At 36.8% G+C, this 17,178-nt stretch overlaps 1 protein-coding gene across 2 annotated transcripts in view; it reads right to left on the reverse strand.

The window, feature by feature from the left end:
* Window positions 1-17,178, reverse strand: part of NFIA (nuclear factor I/A) — a 505,904-nt gene that overhangs the window by 249,962 nt on the left and 238,764 nt on the right. For both annotated transcript variants that reach the window (XM_006862482.1, XM_006862483.1), the window contains exon 3: window positions 5,202-5,267. In XM_006862482.1, the coding sequence (XP_006862544.1) occupies window positions 5,202-5,267 (66 nt within the window). The remainder of the gene's footprint in view (window positions 1-5,201; window positions 5,268-17,178) is intronic.

Raw genomic sequence — 17,178 nt, forward strand, 5'->3', positions numbered from 1 at the left:
CTGTTCATTGTGAGGAAAATTAAAACACTTGATCTACCTATGACAATAAGTAACCAGTCCCTAGCTTGGGTTTCCTAGTATTGTTAGTCATACATGTGTACATATGAAGGAGCTTCAAAAAGATAGTGGAAAATGGAATTGAAACAGAATGGATTTTTTCCACAAACTTTTTGGAGTCCCCTTGTTTGTGTCTGTGCACAGCTCTTCCTATAGCCATATTAGGTTTTTAGCTTCTCCGGATCTTCTTAAAAACCTCTAGGCAAATCAACAGTGAACAGGTGCTCAAAATATGTTTACAGATAATGGCAACTTATTAATCTATTCATTAAGCAAATAAGCACTGAGCACCTACTAAGCTCAAGGCACAGATGAATCTTACTCTTAATCAGGGTATAGTTTTTAACAAACCAGACTCTATTTGGTTTGTCCTTAGGTAAAGCTCAGCTAAAATTAAAGAGGAATGAGTCACTTCTTTACAAAATTAAGAAAAATTGATTTTAGAAACTTTATTCTGACATCCAGGCTTGAGAAGTCCATGTGACAGAACAAAAGAAAGTTTCATGTGGACAGAACTATAGAGAGTTCACTGAATACAGCCACTGCAGGTGATATGAAGGCCCAGAAAGAGAAAGGGACATCTGTAAAATCAGACTTAGCACTGGTGCTAAAACCATGCACTGGATCAGTTTGAAGCTTCATCACTATTGTAGTTTCTCAGTTCTAAAACTCAGAAGAGATAAAGCAAACTTGAGGAGAGAACTAAATAGCAAAACAGATGTGGGAAGATTTCAGAACGGGATCTATGTCTGACATTCTGGAGAAGAATAATGATCTATAAGAGATGCCTTGGAAAGTCTTAAGTAGTTTATTTCTGACACTATCCCCTTCTACTCCAAGGTTCATAGTTCTTGACTTCTCGAATATGTATATTAATTTTAGAAATGATAGACTTTTACTGGAGAATAGTAATGGTTACCACACTGTTTCTCAAATGCAGATTCTCATTTCTATACTCATGACGTACCTACTTTGATTATTCCTGTTAATATAACTGACATTAGGGACAACAGCTTGCTTAACGTCACAGAGTTATACTTAATTTGAACTCTGATCTGTTTGACTCAATAGACAGAATTGTTAACCATTATATGAGTATTATACCAATTTGGAATTGCAAAGATTCTGATATTTTATCTCTGGGTTTCTGATGCTGTTATTGTTAAATGCCGTCGAGTCGATTCTGACTCATAGCAATCCTGTATTGGGTTTCTGAGGAATAGCTAGTGAATTCGAACCACCAACTTTGCGGTTCAAACCGATCTTGTGGTCCAGTGCATTATCACACAGCTTTTGATAATTCCTTTAAGATTCCCATTGAATGCTCTTGTTGTATTTGTTTCTTTTACAGTTAACTCTTCAGGGAATAGAAAACAAAAGCAAAAATTCCACCAAACAAGCAAATATATAAAAGACCAGTTGAGCAGTGCAGAAATGGCTGCTTCCATTTGAGGTAAACTTACACCTCCTAGTTTATGGTTTGGAATGAAACAGCAAGCTACCATTTGTTTAATCAGTCTCCATGAGTTACTAGGGAAATGCTGTTCATTTTCCATTACCTTTCTCCTTAAGAGTTAGAAGATAAAAAGATTCTATCCCCTCCCATATACATATAGGAGTACAGAGGTCACATTTTCTTGAAAGCCAGAATCTGTCACTTAATCCACCCAGATTCTACAAATACTTAGAACTTCGTTGATGGGTCTACGAGAATTCACTCTTTTAAAAAATCAAACAAACAATGACAATGACAACACCACAACTTGGTCAAGGCACTGCCAGAAAGTGGAACGTTGTCTAAGGAGTACAAATACCCTGATATCTTCATTTATTTCCTCTCAGGAACTGTATGTTTTTAGAGAAGAGATAAAATGATATTTCCTCTAATAACTTCATCTAAGATTAACAAAAGGTAGATGGAGAAGGCAAATGTAGGTTGATATTCCTCTAGTCTGACCTTCAGTTGGGGTTGTCTAAGAAAAAGCAGGTTCTACTTTTTCTTTGAAAAAGCGACAATTTAAAATGTAGGAATTGATTCCCTTCTCTCCTAGATACTAACCCTTTTTTCCCTTTGAACTTGCATGATTCCCCCACATGTCATGGAAAATCCTTGAGGTAGCACCTAGTAATTTAGGGTTAAAAGTGAACCTGGTTGGTATTTCTATGCTTTTGGCACACACAAAAAAACAGAGAACCCAGGCTCAACCTTGGTTGCTTTTTGGAATAGGCAATGCACAATCTCGGTACTATAAGCGGCTCCAGACCGACATGGCCGGCCTCTCATGGGCTCAATTTATATTTGCATGTGAACAGCTTGTCGGCCATTTTATGAAGACAGATGACTCACAGGCTTGCTAGGGTGGTGGCCAGACCTAAATACGTGAACTCCATACCCCTACAGCCCCACAGATTATTTAAAATGCAAATAGCATGGATCTCTCTGTACATGTTTTGGGGGACGTTATATATAAATACATGAAAAGATGAAACTCTTACAGCTTCACCTACAGGCCAAGTAGAAAATAAAGAATGAAGCTAGTGTGCAAATATCACTTTTAATATATCAATAAAAATAAGATAGAGCTGTTGATGACACTAAAACGCAAACCTCCAGAGGTCTCCCTCTTTTTATTGCCTGCTTGGAAAAGACAACTTTGATTTAAAAAATTTATGAATCAACAAAATACAAGGATGAGGAAAGAAGCAACCAGACTGTCCATATTGGATGCTACAGACTGACAATGTAATAAAGACATTTCCAGGCTGAGGAAATTAAACAAATTCTGAAAAATTAGTGGTTTCTAATATGTGACACACTCCAAAATCCTCCATCTGACATAATCCAATTTATTAATCCATTCCAAAAAATCAGATGGCGATCAAACTGGAATAATGTACATAATGAGTAATATTAAATAAAGAGCAGCCGACGATTTAAATATATATATATATAAACGATGTGAAAAATAAGTATGGCAAGCATGTTTATACATTATTCCATTAATTGAGAAATAAAGATGAAAAGTAAATCAATGATCTGAAAGATGAAATAACCTACCCAATATCACTAAGGTAAGAAGAGCAGAGGCAGAATTTGAATGCAGATCTAATACCAGAGTCTTAGTTTTTATCCAAGATACAATAATCCCCTGCCAGGCACCCATGGTAGTGTAGTGGTGACGAATTGGGCTGCTAACCTCAGGAGCAGCAGTTCAAAAGTACCAGCTGTTCTGTGGGAGAAAGATGAGGCTCTCTGCTCCGGTAAAGATTTATAGCCTCAGTAACCCTGTACAGGATCGCTATGAGTCGGAACCGACTCCACAGCACATAACCACCACCACAAGTCACCTATTTTATGGTCAGATATTTCCATTAGAAGCTCTGGTAGCGTAGTGGTTACAAATCGGGCTGTGAACCGCAAGGTCACCAGTTCAAAACTACCAGCTGTTCCGCGGGAGAAAGATGAGGCTTTCTGCTCCGGTAAAGATTTACAGCCTCGGAAACCCTGTACAGGGTCGCTATGAGTCGGAACCGACTCCACAGCACTTAACAACAACAATAACATTCCCATTAGAGCTTTCGCTTCTGTCACCAAAGACAAGTACAATGGAATTTTATAATGTTACTGTAAGATAAGCACTGGGATGCTAATCACAGGTTGGCATTTCCAACCCACCAGCCTCTCAGAGGAAGGAAGGTGAGACTTTCTGCTCCAGGAGAAATTAAGTCTCAGAAACCCCATAGAAGGTTGCTATGAGTCAGAATAGACTCAATGTAAGTGCATTTGGTTTGAGAATTTGGTATCTGTGTAAGCACCCAATACAATGTTTACAATATGTGGTAAGTACTGCTAGTTCCTGTCTCTCTTTTTATTGAAACTGATGGTATTATTCAATTAAAATTCCAATGTATGACAATCTTTTTCATATGTAGAGTGCATGCCACAAAATTAATAGCTTATTGTATTATCCTACTATACTATACAGTTTTATACTATTATTCTATACTGTATTAACTGTTGCTATGTGTAGTTGATTCGGTTCTGACTCACAGCGATCCTGTCTAAGGATTCCGAGGAATGGCTGTGGGCTTGAACCGTCAATCTTGCGGTTAGCAGTTCAGTGCTCATCCTATAGCACCACATCAGGACTCCATTATACTATATATTCATATAGAAAATATACATTCTATTTTAATAGGATTTCTATAGTAGAAAGTTTACATATGTATGCAATGAGAAACAATACTGCTATGTGCCCTCAGTAGTTTATTTTTGATAATTTAAACTGGAAAATGGTTCTAATTTTTAAAAGCAGTTATCACAGGTTGTGCTTCTAAAAGGCCTCAGAAATCCTTGTCAATGAATGATCTTTAATCACTAGTAAACAAGACCGTGGGTCATTTGCCACTTTTGGTGGTGGTGGTTGTGTGCCACCGAGTAAGTTCTGACTCATAGAAACCCTATATAACATTTCTGAGGCTGTAAATCTTTACGGGAACAGAAAGCCTCATCTTTCTCCCTGAGAACAACTGGTAGATTCAAAATGCTCACCATACGGTTAACAGCCAGTTTGTAATCCACTATGCTCCGTGGGTTCCTTATTTGCCACTTTAAAGGGAAGTAAAATGAAATGAAAAGCCAAGACTCCTCTTTCTTACTCTGTAACAACTTCTGATTTGTTCAATTAATCCCACCTCTCAGAATTTAATGCATAATCAAATTTCTTAGGAACGAAGGCTTTCATGGAATGCTGATGTGGCGCCATGGGTTAATGTGCTGGACAATAAAGTTGGTTTGAACCACAAGGTCAGTGGTTCAAGCTCACCAACTGTTCCTTGGAAATCCTATACAGGGGTCGCTGTGGGTCAAAACCGACTCGACAGCACTTAATAACAACAAGGCTTTCATGAGTAAATACCCTGATACGATTTGGGGGACAAAAAGTGCTGGAAGTGCCTAGAGTGATCCAAAGGACGAAGAAATTGCCCTCCAAAAGGAAATCAACTTGAGTTTTTCCCTTAAGTTTTCCTAATTGTTCCTACTATGGGGTGCCCATGGGGCAGACCCCAAATGCTGGTACCTGGTTGGTTGCTGACTGCTGTGTACTCTGAAAGCAGCAGCTAGAGTCCCAAGCTAAACTTACCATTTTCTGGCTGGTCCTTAATGTCAGCGTCACTTGGCTGGCTGGGACTTTCAGATTGACTTGAATCTGAAAAACATAAAAATACAGCCAAAAATTACAGGGTCTGTGAGCGAAAAGTGTGGATCAGAGGTGCCAGACTTTCTCAAAAGGTTCAGCACATAAAGTAAGAAGGAGAACGTTACTAGAAATGGCATGATAAATGAAAAAAGGAACGATGGGAAGAGAACAGAAAGGGGAAGAGCAGCAGCTGTGCCTTTACAGAGCAGGCTCGATTTTGTTTACACCTCCAGTGGCGTTTAGTTTGTGCCAGCTCATAGCTAGAAACTCTTTAGAAACCTTCCTCTTAAAGTAAAGGAGAGACCATTTCCAAACGGCTCTTCTTTATTATTTATACACTAGAGCCTGATAAAGACTTCATCCCTCATTACACACATCTGAAGCTTGATTCAGAACATAATAAAGTGTCAAAACATATTTTGAAGCTGGTATATAAAAGCAACCCAAACAACAGTAACAAGTTCTGTTGATATTTAGCTCTGTATTCCAGCAACAGACTAACACCACTAAATAATGTTGTTGTTAGGTGCCTTCAAATTGGTTCCAGCTCACAGCGACCCTATGTAAGACAGAATAAATACTGCCCAGGCCCACACCAACGTTGTAATTAAATACTAGCACTAAAAACTTGAGTTGTAATATTCCAGTGCATTGACTGGAAATTATTTAAAAGTCCTTCCAAAGGTGTAAGTTTCCCTTATTTTGTAAGTTTCTTTCTTTTTTATTTATACTGATGCCTTTGAGAGATATGAAAGGGGCTTATTTGTGAAAACGGGTTCTTGTCCACCTTTGAAAAGGAAATCAATTTTTTCTGTTGTTTAAAAAAGAAAATCAGATTTTCCAACTAAAATATTAACTCAATTTAATTTCTACATGAGATAATTTAATAAAAGGTAACATCTAGTTTTAAAACGATGAAAATTGAGTTAAATAAAGAGATATTTACAGATCTAGAAGCAACATATTTATGATATACTTTTTATTAGGCAAAGAAATAAAAATTATGCAATGTTTCCGGAATGAATTTTTTTGAAATGAAGTAATTTCTAATACTTGAAACAGTTTACAAAATTATTTTAAAACAATTACCAAAAATGAAAAAAAATTAAAATTAAAAATACAAACACGTCTGTATCTGTGGAAAGCCTGAATGCTGTCTTTAGCTTGACTTCACAGGGTTAGAATTAGCTGTCCAAAATTTGACCACATTTCACCAAGAAGTTCAGTGCAAGACCAAAAGGTCATGGCACCTAACTGTGATTAAATTCAAAATAGTACTTCTATTGCAACAGAGATATAGCATCAACATTCTCTTTCTGAAAGAAATTGCAAAAAGAAGTAGAGCTACTAGTAATCCTAGGTTTAGAAACACTAATTTATTGCCTTAGAAAGTTTCCCTGCTTTTAAGCAAATGAAAATTTAAATTATAGAAAAGTATTTAATAGGGAATGTTTATTTTAAATTTTTATGATAATCTTAACCTGGTAGCTACAGAAAAAATTCTAGGTGGATTCAAATAAGAAAAATTTGTAAAAAGGTGACTTTTTATTTAAGTCTGGCAAAATGATAGCTTTTGACCACCATCTAACAAGTGCATAGCAAAGACAAAAATAAAAAGCATTACACGCCAAAAATCTTTAGATGAATCCTTAAAAATGAAGTACAAAACTATATGCAAGACCTGAACTAAAAACAAAACAAAAATGCAAACAAATTTATATTGAGTCATCTTTGAAAGTTTAATTCTATAAATTAATATCACTTCTATAGCAAACAATAAAAGCATCTGGTATGAGTATCCAAGATAGTACAATTTTATCACTTACAATTATAAATGAAATATTCTAGAGGTAATTCAACATGTATTTAGAGAAAGACATAGTTCTATTATTTTTATTATAGGAATTTTTAACCTTTTACATATATAACCAAATTTAAAGTAAAATATGATCAAATTTTGATTTAGGAAAAGTTAAAATTTTTTCCTGATCATGTAGCAAAACTGGTAATGTAAACTAATACTAGCAACCTTGAGTTTTCATATTATACTTTGGTCCCTGTTCTATTTCCAGCTGTGATATCTTTTTACGAATCACTTCTCCATGAACACATGGAAAACCATTTTGATCTCATCTGATTTAGAAATATAAAGCCAATTATTATTCTGAACCTACCCATTAATATTAACGTAAAATGAATATGTTGTTGTTGTTAAGTACCATGGAGCCGGTTCCGACTCACAGTGACCCTGCACTGGGTTTCCGAGGCCACAAATTTTTACTGGAGCAGGAAGCCTCATCTTTCTCCCACAGAATGACTGCTAGTTTTGAACTGCCAACCTTGAGGTTAGCAGCCTGATTCATAACCACTACACTACCAGAGCTCCTTAAAATAAATATAAGAGAACAAAATATATATATATTAGAATCTGAAAGTGGACTTCTTTGTTGTTCTCTTTTACATTTGAATCGCTTCCCTATCTTTATAGAACTATAACATGGTTACAGAAAACATGAACAGTAGTGAAAGATGGATAACTAGATTCAAAGAAAGTTTACCATTCTAAACTACAGAAAAAGAAAGAGCAAACAACTGAGTAGCAGGAAAATGCTGGGAGTTGGTCTGCAAGGGGTCGACGAGCTCTTGTGAAAGCTCAGATACAAACACTGGAGGAGGCATCTAGCCAAACTGAAAGTGGAATTTAATGTCTCTAGTTTAATACAAAAGCTGGAGACACTAATCCATAGAGGACTGCATGCTAAAATACCATTCTAGTAAAGGATAAGAAAAGCCAAGGCCTAGAAGAAAATTTAAATGACCTAAAAACTTTAATAATTATTTTCTTCCCTGGGTCATTTAATACCATTGCTTATTTACACCATAAGAACAAAACTAGCCAGTCCCATTACCATTCCATACCAAGTATGCATGGGTACTTTCTCTGGTATTGCAAAGGTCACCAACAAACCAAGCACCCAACCAATACTGTTAAATATGGAACCAATGAGCTGACCAGAATTATGAATTAATTTCTATCCATAAATTTTTGATGCAAATGAAATATGGCTTTCTTAAGTATGTGCATTAAAATACTCATGAAGGTTAGCAATTCATTTACTTTTCCCTTTTATATACTTGATAGAGATTTTCTAGAAGGCAAGGTCACTTTGTTTTATATTTTAGGGACAATTATCACCTGGTCAGTTCATTTCTACTATCTGAAATAAATGAAGGGCCCATAACACAAACCAAAATAAATGTATATAACTGGCACACCTTCTTCTATCTGAGTCCTCCATGGTAATGAATTTTTCTGGTGCCCTGCTGCAAGCCAGAATATTTGTATATTACAATGAAGCAAATATTATTTAGAGTGTATTTAAATGATGGAGTTGGAAATGCTATTGTGAGGAAGTACATTAGGGTTATCATTTTTTTTTTTTTTCCCCAATCTGGGGATCTGCTTTTGTTTAAGGAAGCTTATACTTCAACCTAGCCTTGAAAAGCAATGTTTATTTTGTTTTTTAAAAAATTTATGAGCAGAAATGTAAACCTAAAATAGAAAGGGTTTGCATATAGGAGGCTGGGTTAAGACCTCTTAATTGAACTGGGTAACCATCTATCTATGCATTTTTATGGCGCCTACAGCTATATTCCTGAAGTGCTCAGACAAAGATACTTCACTATCAATATAATCACTGGGGAAAGAAATAAAATAAATCCTAATGCCTACTTATTAGTCTCTGCTTCTACAAATGTGTGCAACGCAAGAACAAAAACCTTGGACTGAATTTGCTATGTATGCATATTTAGTCCCCCAACCTCAACCTTATTGCTCTCCTGCAGAATGGAACTTCAAAAGTACTCCTGTCAGAAAATTGAGGAATGATAGAACCATGTCATTATGATAAAACTGATGAGACAAAAATATAGGCATAACGTCCGTGTATTTGTATTAAGTTCTGTAGGTATAAAGCAACAATGGAATACTGTTAAGTCTTCCCTGCACTCACCTAAAACTTCATACGTTGTCCTTTCCAGTCTGTCTTTCATCGTACACGAGCATTTTTTTTTTGGTAGAATTGCTACTTATTTGTACCAAAACTATTCTAGTTTCTTTTCGATGAGAATCTGAGTCTCTGAAGGAGAGTTCCTTTATTAATCTTTATTCCTTGATTATTCTTCTCTTACTCCCTGGTACCTTCCACAGGATGCCTAGCTCACTAAGGAATTCAATAAGTGCCGAATGGAAGAGGTAACGTTTTATTTTATGTTGCATTTCTAAAAAGTTGAGGTGATGTCTATATAACATAACATAAGCCACTTGAAAGTGAACAATCCAGTGGCACCTAGTGTTCTCGCGGAGATCCACCACCTCTATTTACAAAATATGTCCATCTCATCAAAAGGAAACCCCGTACCCATTACTAAAGAGGTGAATCTTCACTTGCTGCTCAGTTTTCTAAAACGAAAGCACTGCCAGTGAATGATATACAAATCTCCTCAGCTCACACCTAAGAGGAAAATGGAATACTGTTTAATAAAATGAGTAAGAAGGGCAGAAAAGTCCATTTCCACTGCTTGATGTGACCCTTCTTAGGACCCGGCAAGGGAAAGCTAAGTATACCGTGTGGGTTTATGGTTGGAAATCTTGCCCAGTCCTTAGAAACTGCACACTCTTGTCCTGTGACACACCACTTCAGGATAGTTTGTGACACAGAGCAGGCCCTCTAGAAATATATGCAGCCTAAAACAATGAATGACAAAGGGATAGTTTACACATGATAAAAATATAAAGATAAAAACCCACCATATTCTGAAGCCTGAGCAGTGCCTCAAAATCCTAACAACAGCTGTTATTAAAAACTGGTGGAAGGAGGGCAGACTCACAGTGGTGAGGAGTACTCTGCACCCTAATTCCTCTTCAGTCAACATGCTATCGGGGAAGTCAGTAGACCATTAAAGCACAAGTTCTGGTTCCACTAGAAAAATAATTCAGTCTAAGTTGCAACTTCCCTTCATGCATAATGATTTGGCTAAAGTTGAAGTTCGAAAGGTCTTTGTTAGAATTCTGTGTCCAGTTTCAAAGCTCCCAGATTAAAAGGGATATGAAAAAGCCAGAGGGTTCCAGAAACAAAAATAGTTAAATCAAGTGAAAGAAATAAAGTGAAATCTAGCCAAAAGAGTTGGACATGTTTATAGTGTGAAAAAGCAAAGCAAAGACAGTAATGAATACATCCCCCTTCAAACGAATGAAGAGTTACAAACATTCCTAGGGTAAAAGAAAATAAGAAATAACAGTAATTATACTCAGAATATAATGAACTGTTACCCTATAGAATATTTCTATTTCTCATTAGTATAGTTAGGTTTAGAATTACTCTAGTCTAGGTATCTTATATCATAACATGCTTATTAATGTATCATGATGGCATTATTATTAATAAAAATGTCAGGACACAATATGGTTAAAGTTGAGTAGTTCTCATAATAGAGTAGTATTACTATTAATGCTGTTGGTGGTGTTAAGTGCTATCTCATTGGTTTCGACTCATAGCAACCCTGTATAGGGTTTGAACCATCAACCCTATGGCTCGCACTCAAGTGATACACCAGGAATACTATTATTAAAAATCATGTTGGTTAGTTATATGTCATGGAGTCGGTTCTGACTCATAGCGACTCTGCATAGGATTTCCTACGGTGCAAATCTTTATGGGAGTAGAAAGCCTCATCTTTCTCCCACGGAATTGCTGATAGTTTAGAACTATTGTCCTTGAGGTTAGCAGCCCAACTTGTAACCACTACGCTACCAGAGCTCCTTATTAATAATCATAGAGTAATTGAAGAGAGTGAATCTAGAAACTGAATGATAAAAAAAGTCATGTTTTATTTATGAGTTTCATAGCTGTAGCTGTAGAGGACATGTAATGGTAATTCTTTATGATATTTAGGAATACTGCCTAATTTTTTCCCCAGATCACCATGACCTTATAGACTGAGATGTGAGGAACTATTTGAAAAACCTTTATTTGAGAATGTAGACTGGCAGACTACAGGTATACATATGTAGATACAATTTGTAGGTTAAATGTAAACACTGATGAATACAACACTGTCAGCTAAATATAACACTATACATCATGGTCTGACAAACAACAAACACACATATGCAATACCATCATGAAATCTGAACCACTAAAATATGCAATCATTATTAGCATTTCCAGAGAAGGGATAAAATCCTTACAATTCAGTGAGTGACCAGAGTCCCTTCACGTTGTCTTTAAAAGATTTATTGACAATGGACTGGACGTAGACAACTAGGGCCCACTTACTGAAAATTAACATACACTAACCGAATTGTTTTAGCAGATAAATTATGATGTGATTCACACCAGAAATGTTTTCTTAGCTTGAAAAATGGAAACCCTCCATAGGCTCATTAAATGAGACGCCCCTCTTCATTGCACTGAAGATACAAAACCTGATGTCTGTAACTAACTTTCCCAATAGCCTAGGATTGAGCGTTTGCATGGATGTGTATGCACAATAGCTATAGGAATTAGAGTATGCATACCAAGTGTTTTTGTAGCAAAAGGGAGATAGAGAGATATCGTAAAGGGAAAACCCCTAGGTCTAAAAGGACCAGCCTAGTTTGCATATGTTGGTCCCTGTTTCTTCTAATCCTGATTCGGACAGAGAAGGAAGGCTTGCTTCATGTAGCAGTGACTTGGAAGGGCTCCACCAGACCACCCCAGGAGCTGCCAGCTGCTAGGCAGCTCCTCCTCTTAGTCACTCCCAAGTAGTACATTTTTAGGATATACTTAAGAATGTTATGTAATCCAGGTTATTACCATTTTTCATAAAAAAAATTTTTTAGAAATTGCACTTGCAAAATATTAAATTTGCTGGATTTTTTGTTTTTTTTTAATCCATAAATACTGGTATTCAAGGCCCATCTGTTTAGTCAGAACTGTGTATGAAGAGAAGGCTGTTTAGGATGAAAAATAAGTGACTCAACTGTCTTATCACCTACTCATAAATGTTCCTTTTCTTTGTGTTCAAGGAAGTTGAGGAATGACACACAGTTTTAATACACGGAGAAAGAAAAAAATTACATAATGGTTTAATGAATGCTGTTATGAGAGTAAAGGGGCATCATTTCTAAAAGCTAAAAATTATCAGTTCAGTCACCCTGGAAGTCATGAGGAAATGACCCGATTCCTAAATCTTTAATCTTCTCATAAGACTTATTTCAAGCAGTGATCAGCTTTTTCAGTGAAGTTATGAATGAAGCCAAATGTTAATAAGTTGGTGATCATAAAAGATGTGCACACATGATACTTTAAGACTAAAGGATCTGCTGACTCTGAATTCAGAACTCAAGTTACTGAATCTGCCTGGTCACTCTGACTCCTGTATTAGCAAAGACCTACAAAAATAGTCATCACTGTACAATTACTGAATGCCAGAACTGTGTTCCACTTCCCCTTTTAGCCACCTTTTTCACAAACAAAATTAATTGTAGCACTGGGTTCTTAGAAATCCTAAACAGAATAATGAACTGTATAATTCAAGAGTACAGTCAACTCTACAACTTAAATCTGGCTATTTCATGTCATCAAAATAAATGGATCAAAATCTGAATGATGCATATTGTTGTTGTTGTTGTTAAGTGCCACTGACTTAAGTGGTTCAGACTCATAGTGACCCTGTATAGGGTTTCTGAGGCTATACATCTTTGTAGGACCAGAAAGCCTCAGCTTCCTCCTACAGAGTAACTGGTAGGCTTGAACCATTTACCTTGTGATTCACAGTCCAGTGCTTATCCTCTAGAGCTACCATTCTCCCAAATGAGGTGCATTGTTGCCATGTACCTGCATGTCTGTAAAGAACTCTATGAAAAGACTCTCACCCCCAGCACTTGAGGTTAATCATGCTATTTCAGTTCATGTGACATCCTAAATGCTAATTTCTTTTCATTCATAATTCACTGTTGAGACAAGCATGGAATAGTAGAAAGTGATGTTCCAAAAAACTCAACAATATAACTTAGCTGCTCTGAAAAATCAGTGTCTCCATCTGTACAATGGGAACATTAATAACTACATTGTGTTAACAGTTTACCAGGATTTTTGTGCATCAAATAACCCGAGCACCTGGATTGCCAAATAAATGTATGCCAATCTCTGCCATATAACTTTTTCCACCCAAAGAAGTTTTTGGTTTCTTTTATAAAAGTCGACTCTAACTTGCATGGGATGTGGTTCTGGTATAATACACCCTGGATCTCATGTTAAAGAAAAAATTCCTAATTCCCATATACTGGGAAAGAGATTATCTCTGATAATGGAAATGTAAATCTCAGCTTGCATTTGTTTATTCCAGACAGACATTTCTGTGTTATGTCTGTTTATCAGGCCACACTTTGTCTAAGCCAGGAAGTAGTCAGTCTTTGTAACAAAATGTATGCAAATGAATTTCCCATGAGTCTCTGCAACAAATTGTAGCAGGGGTAAAAAAAAAAAAAAAAAATCCTTGTTACTGGACCAGCAAGAAGCTACCTCAGAAGTAGACTAGAGAGAGAGAACTATGAGCTAGACTATGCTGGTGAGCTTAAATGAAACCTAAACATGTGCTCACAGTCTGTTGCTCCTTATTCTAAGCAGACAGTGCATTTCAGCTATTTATCAGATAACAGTCTGGACATTTAGGTTTTGTAACCTGTGTGAAAATGAACAATGATCATGACCCCATGAAATAACCTGTCTGAAGCACAACTCCAAACCTACTGCCACTTTGCGAATCCACACCAAAAGAAGATACCACCAAATCTTGTAAACTTTGGAAAAAAACCCACATTCAGTTCAAACCTTTTTGTCTGGCTTTGATCTTAAATAAATTTTCAGTCCTCACTGGATTCTCTAATGACATGAACAGATTCAGGACAGAATGGTGAATTTTATCATGTAAATTGAACTGACAAAATACATACTAATAGTAACGCCTCACTACCTATCAAAAACATGGCGCTTTAAAAAGAAAATACTTTTGTATCAAAATGTAAAAATGCTTTTCTTTCATTCTATTATTAAAGCATTCATCCTTGAGTCCTCTTCTTTATCCTGATTAAACCTTTAAAACAAAAAAATCTATACATGAACAGTTGAACAGCAAGTGTATTTCTTTTATTTTGTTTTGTTTTTCTTTTTGGTTTTCTGCAGGGTTTGGAAATCTTACCAAAAGCATCAACTTGGTTTAGCTTGTCTTCCTAGACAAAGTAAACACTTTAAAACTCTACTTGTTTGTATTCTCCTCAGTGGTGCTGTATGCATCAGCAGCTAAAAACAAAGAAACTTTTAGCTGCTCAGACAAAATGCAGAAGCTTCCCAAACAACGAGGCAAAGGAGGGGTGGGGGTGGGGAGGTGTTCAGAAAGTCTGACAGTCCATTCAATATAGGGATGATGGCTATAATGCATCCAGGGTCCCCTTGCTAATTAAATATGCATTGGCACAGTTTTGATCGATGCAAGCCATGGATCAGATGACACACCTGCGAAATCTTGAGCCCAGAGCTCCCAGGAAAAGGGAAAATACAGTCTTGTCTCCTTATCTTTGTTTTCAAAGGCTCTCAATTTCTGTGCTTAGATATCTAATTTAATTCTCTCACCCCTCAGCAAACTGGATTAGGGAAGTCAATACTGCCTTTGTGCATCGACAGGAAAACATAGCTTTCCTTTTATTCAATTTAGCTATGACCTTTAGACAAAGATAATGATAACTGTCTAAAAGTAAGGTTAAGGCCTTCAGAAGACCCCCAGAGCTAAGGCTCCCCTAGGAATTTTGGATGACAAGGTGGAGGGGTTTACTGTGGCATTTTCCTGCCTACTAAGGAAAAAAGGAGGCAAGGGAATTAAAAAGTGGGGATGAGGACTATCATGGAGGCAGGGGTAAAAGAGAAAGAACAATGGTGGAAGAAATTTAAAACCACCAACAAAATGGCTAAACTCTCAAAAATCAACTGGACCCTGTAGATCCAAATCCAGAAACTAATTTCTTGAAAGGACAGGAAAGAAAATAGCATAGATAAAATTTGCCCTCAAAATGCGGACACTGTAATGAGAAAGTTGGTGATTCCATGGTTTGGTAAATAAGGATTTTTTTTCTTTTCTTTCATATAATGCATCAGAGGAAACAAGACTATGGAGAAGTGTATTCTCAAGTCCCACCACTCACAAATAATATGACAACTAGAGAGGTTTGACAAATCTGGAAGTCTACAATTTAGTAAAGTTCATAACACTACCCTAACCAAAGGGAGAAATGATACTGGATCATTCCCCTGAAAAATACCACTGGTCCCTTTCACTGATTAATTCACTTAGCATCTACTCTGTGTACAGCCAGATACCCTGTATACCTAGAGATACAGATGAAAAAAGGCAAGATCCCTACCCTCAAGGAGCGGTCACAATCCATCATAATAATGATAGAAAAATCAAGATTCTGTGACATCGCCTCCTGATTAAATCATGTCCCCAGGTAAAATTTAGGTAGAGCAAAATGGTATGTGGAGTCCCGGTGTGACGCTGTGGGTTAATGTGCTGGACTGCAAGGTTGCTGGTCCAAGCTCACCAGCCACTCCTTGGAAACCAGTCACTATGAGTCGGAACCGAGTCAACAGCACTTAACAAGAACCACAAACAACAAACCTGGTATGTGCACATGTATAATTGTCGTTATTCTTTTTACTATTAACAGTCACCAGTACCTCTAAGTAGCTTTGTAACTAAATCTATAGTGACCTGAATATTAACTAACTGTTAAAATAATGGCTGGGGTAAGCTTCTCTAGTAAAATAGCCAAGAAAATGCAATGGAACTGTTCTATTCTGTGACATATGAGGTTGCCACGAATCAGAATTAACTCACCAGCAACAAGTTTTGCTTCACTGTTCTTGGTATGGTATAAAAATAAATCAAAGCGATGTTTAAACTCAGGTTTTTCTCCTTTAGAAACAATGCCACAAAATAGAATTTTAGTCTTGAAAAGATGTCACTGTGTACAGTGAAAGGGTAACGGGCTTGGTATTAGAAAACTTGGGGTTAAGTCCCTTCTTGGCCCTTTATTTTTGCTTTGTGGAATTGTACAAACTTCTTCCCCAATCTGAGCTTCAATTTACTCATCTTCCAAATACTTGACTCTCAAGATTGTGAAGAGTAAGTGGCATAATTTAAAGCATCCTGCAGTTCAAACCCACCAACCTCTCTGCATGAGAGATGAGGCTGTCTACTCCTGTAAAGATTTACAGTCTGGTAGCATAGTGGTTATGAATCGGGCTGCAAACCTTACCAGCTGTTTCGCGAGAGACAGATGAGGCTTTCTGCTCCCGTAAAGATTTACAGCCTCAGAAACCCTGTACAGGGTCGCTATGAGTCAGAACCAACTCCACAGCACATAACAACAACAACAACAAACTCTATACAGGGTAGTTATGAGTCAGAATCTACCGGAGGACAGTGGGTTTGGGTTTTTCTGGGCATGAATTCTGAAGTATTATAACTCTTTAACTGTACACTGCATAGAAGTAGATTTTCTCAAGTATATAAACTGATGAAGCCATCACACTATTTACTCTTATTTCTGGTCTCATTTTTACTACCAGACAGCAAAGTATCTGTAATATATTGGGCTGGCCCCAAATTCATGGAGACCCCATACACAAAATGCCGCCCAGACCTGTACCATCATGATCCATGGAGTTTTCAATGACTGCTTTTAAGAAGCAGATCATCAAACCTTGTTCTCTCTATCTTAAACTGGCAGGTACTTTAAAACCTGTTCAGAATCATAGAAACTAATGTTTGTTTAAACGGAATTGAAATCAGAAGGTTAACAAAGTTGTTCATTCAAGGC

Source organism: Chrysochloris asiatica, unplaced genomic scaffold, assembly GCF_000296735.1.
Source record: "Chrysochloris asiatica unplaced genomic scaffold, ChrAsi1.0 scaffold00048, whole genome shotgun sequence".
Lineage (NCBI taxonomy): Eukaryota > Metazoa > Chordata > Mammalia > Afrosoricida > Chrysochloridae > Chrysochloris > Chrysochloris asiatica.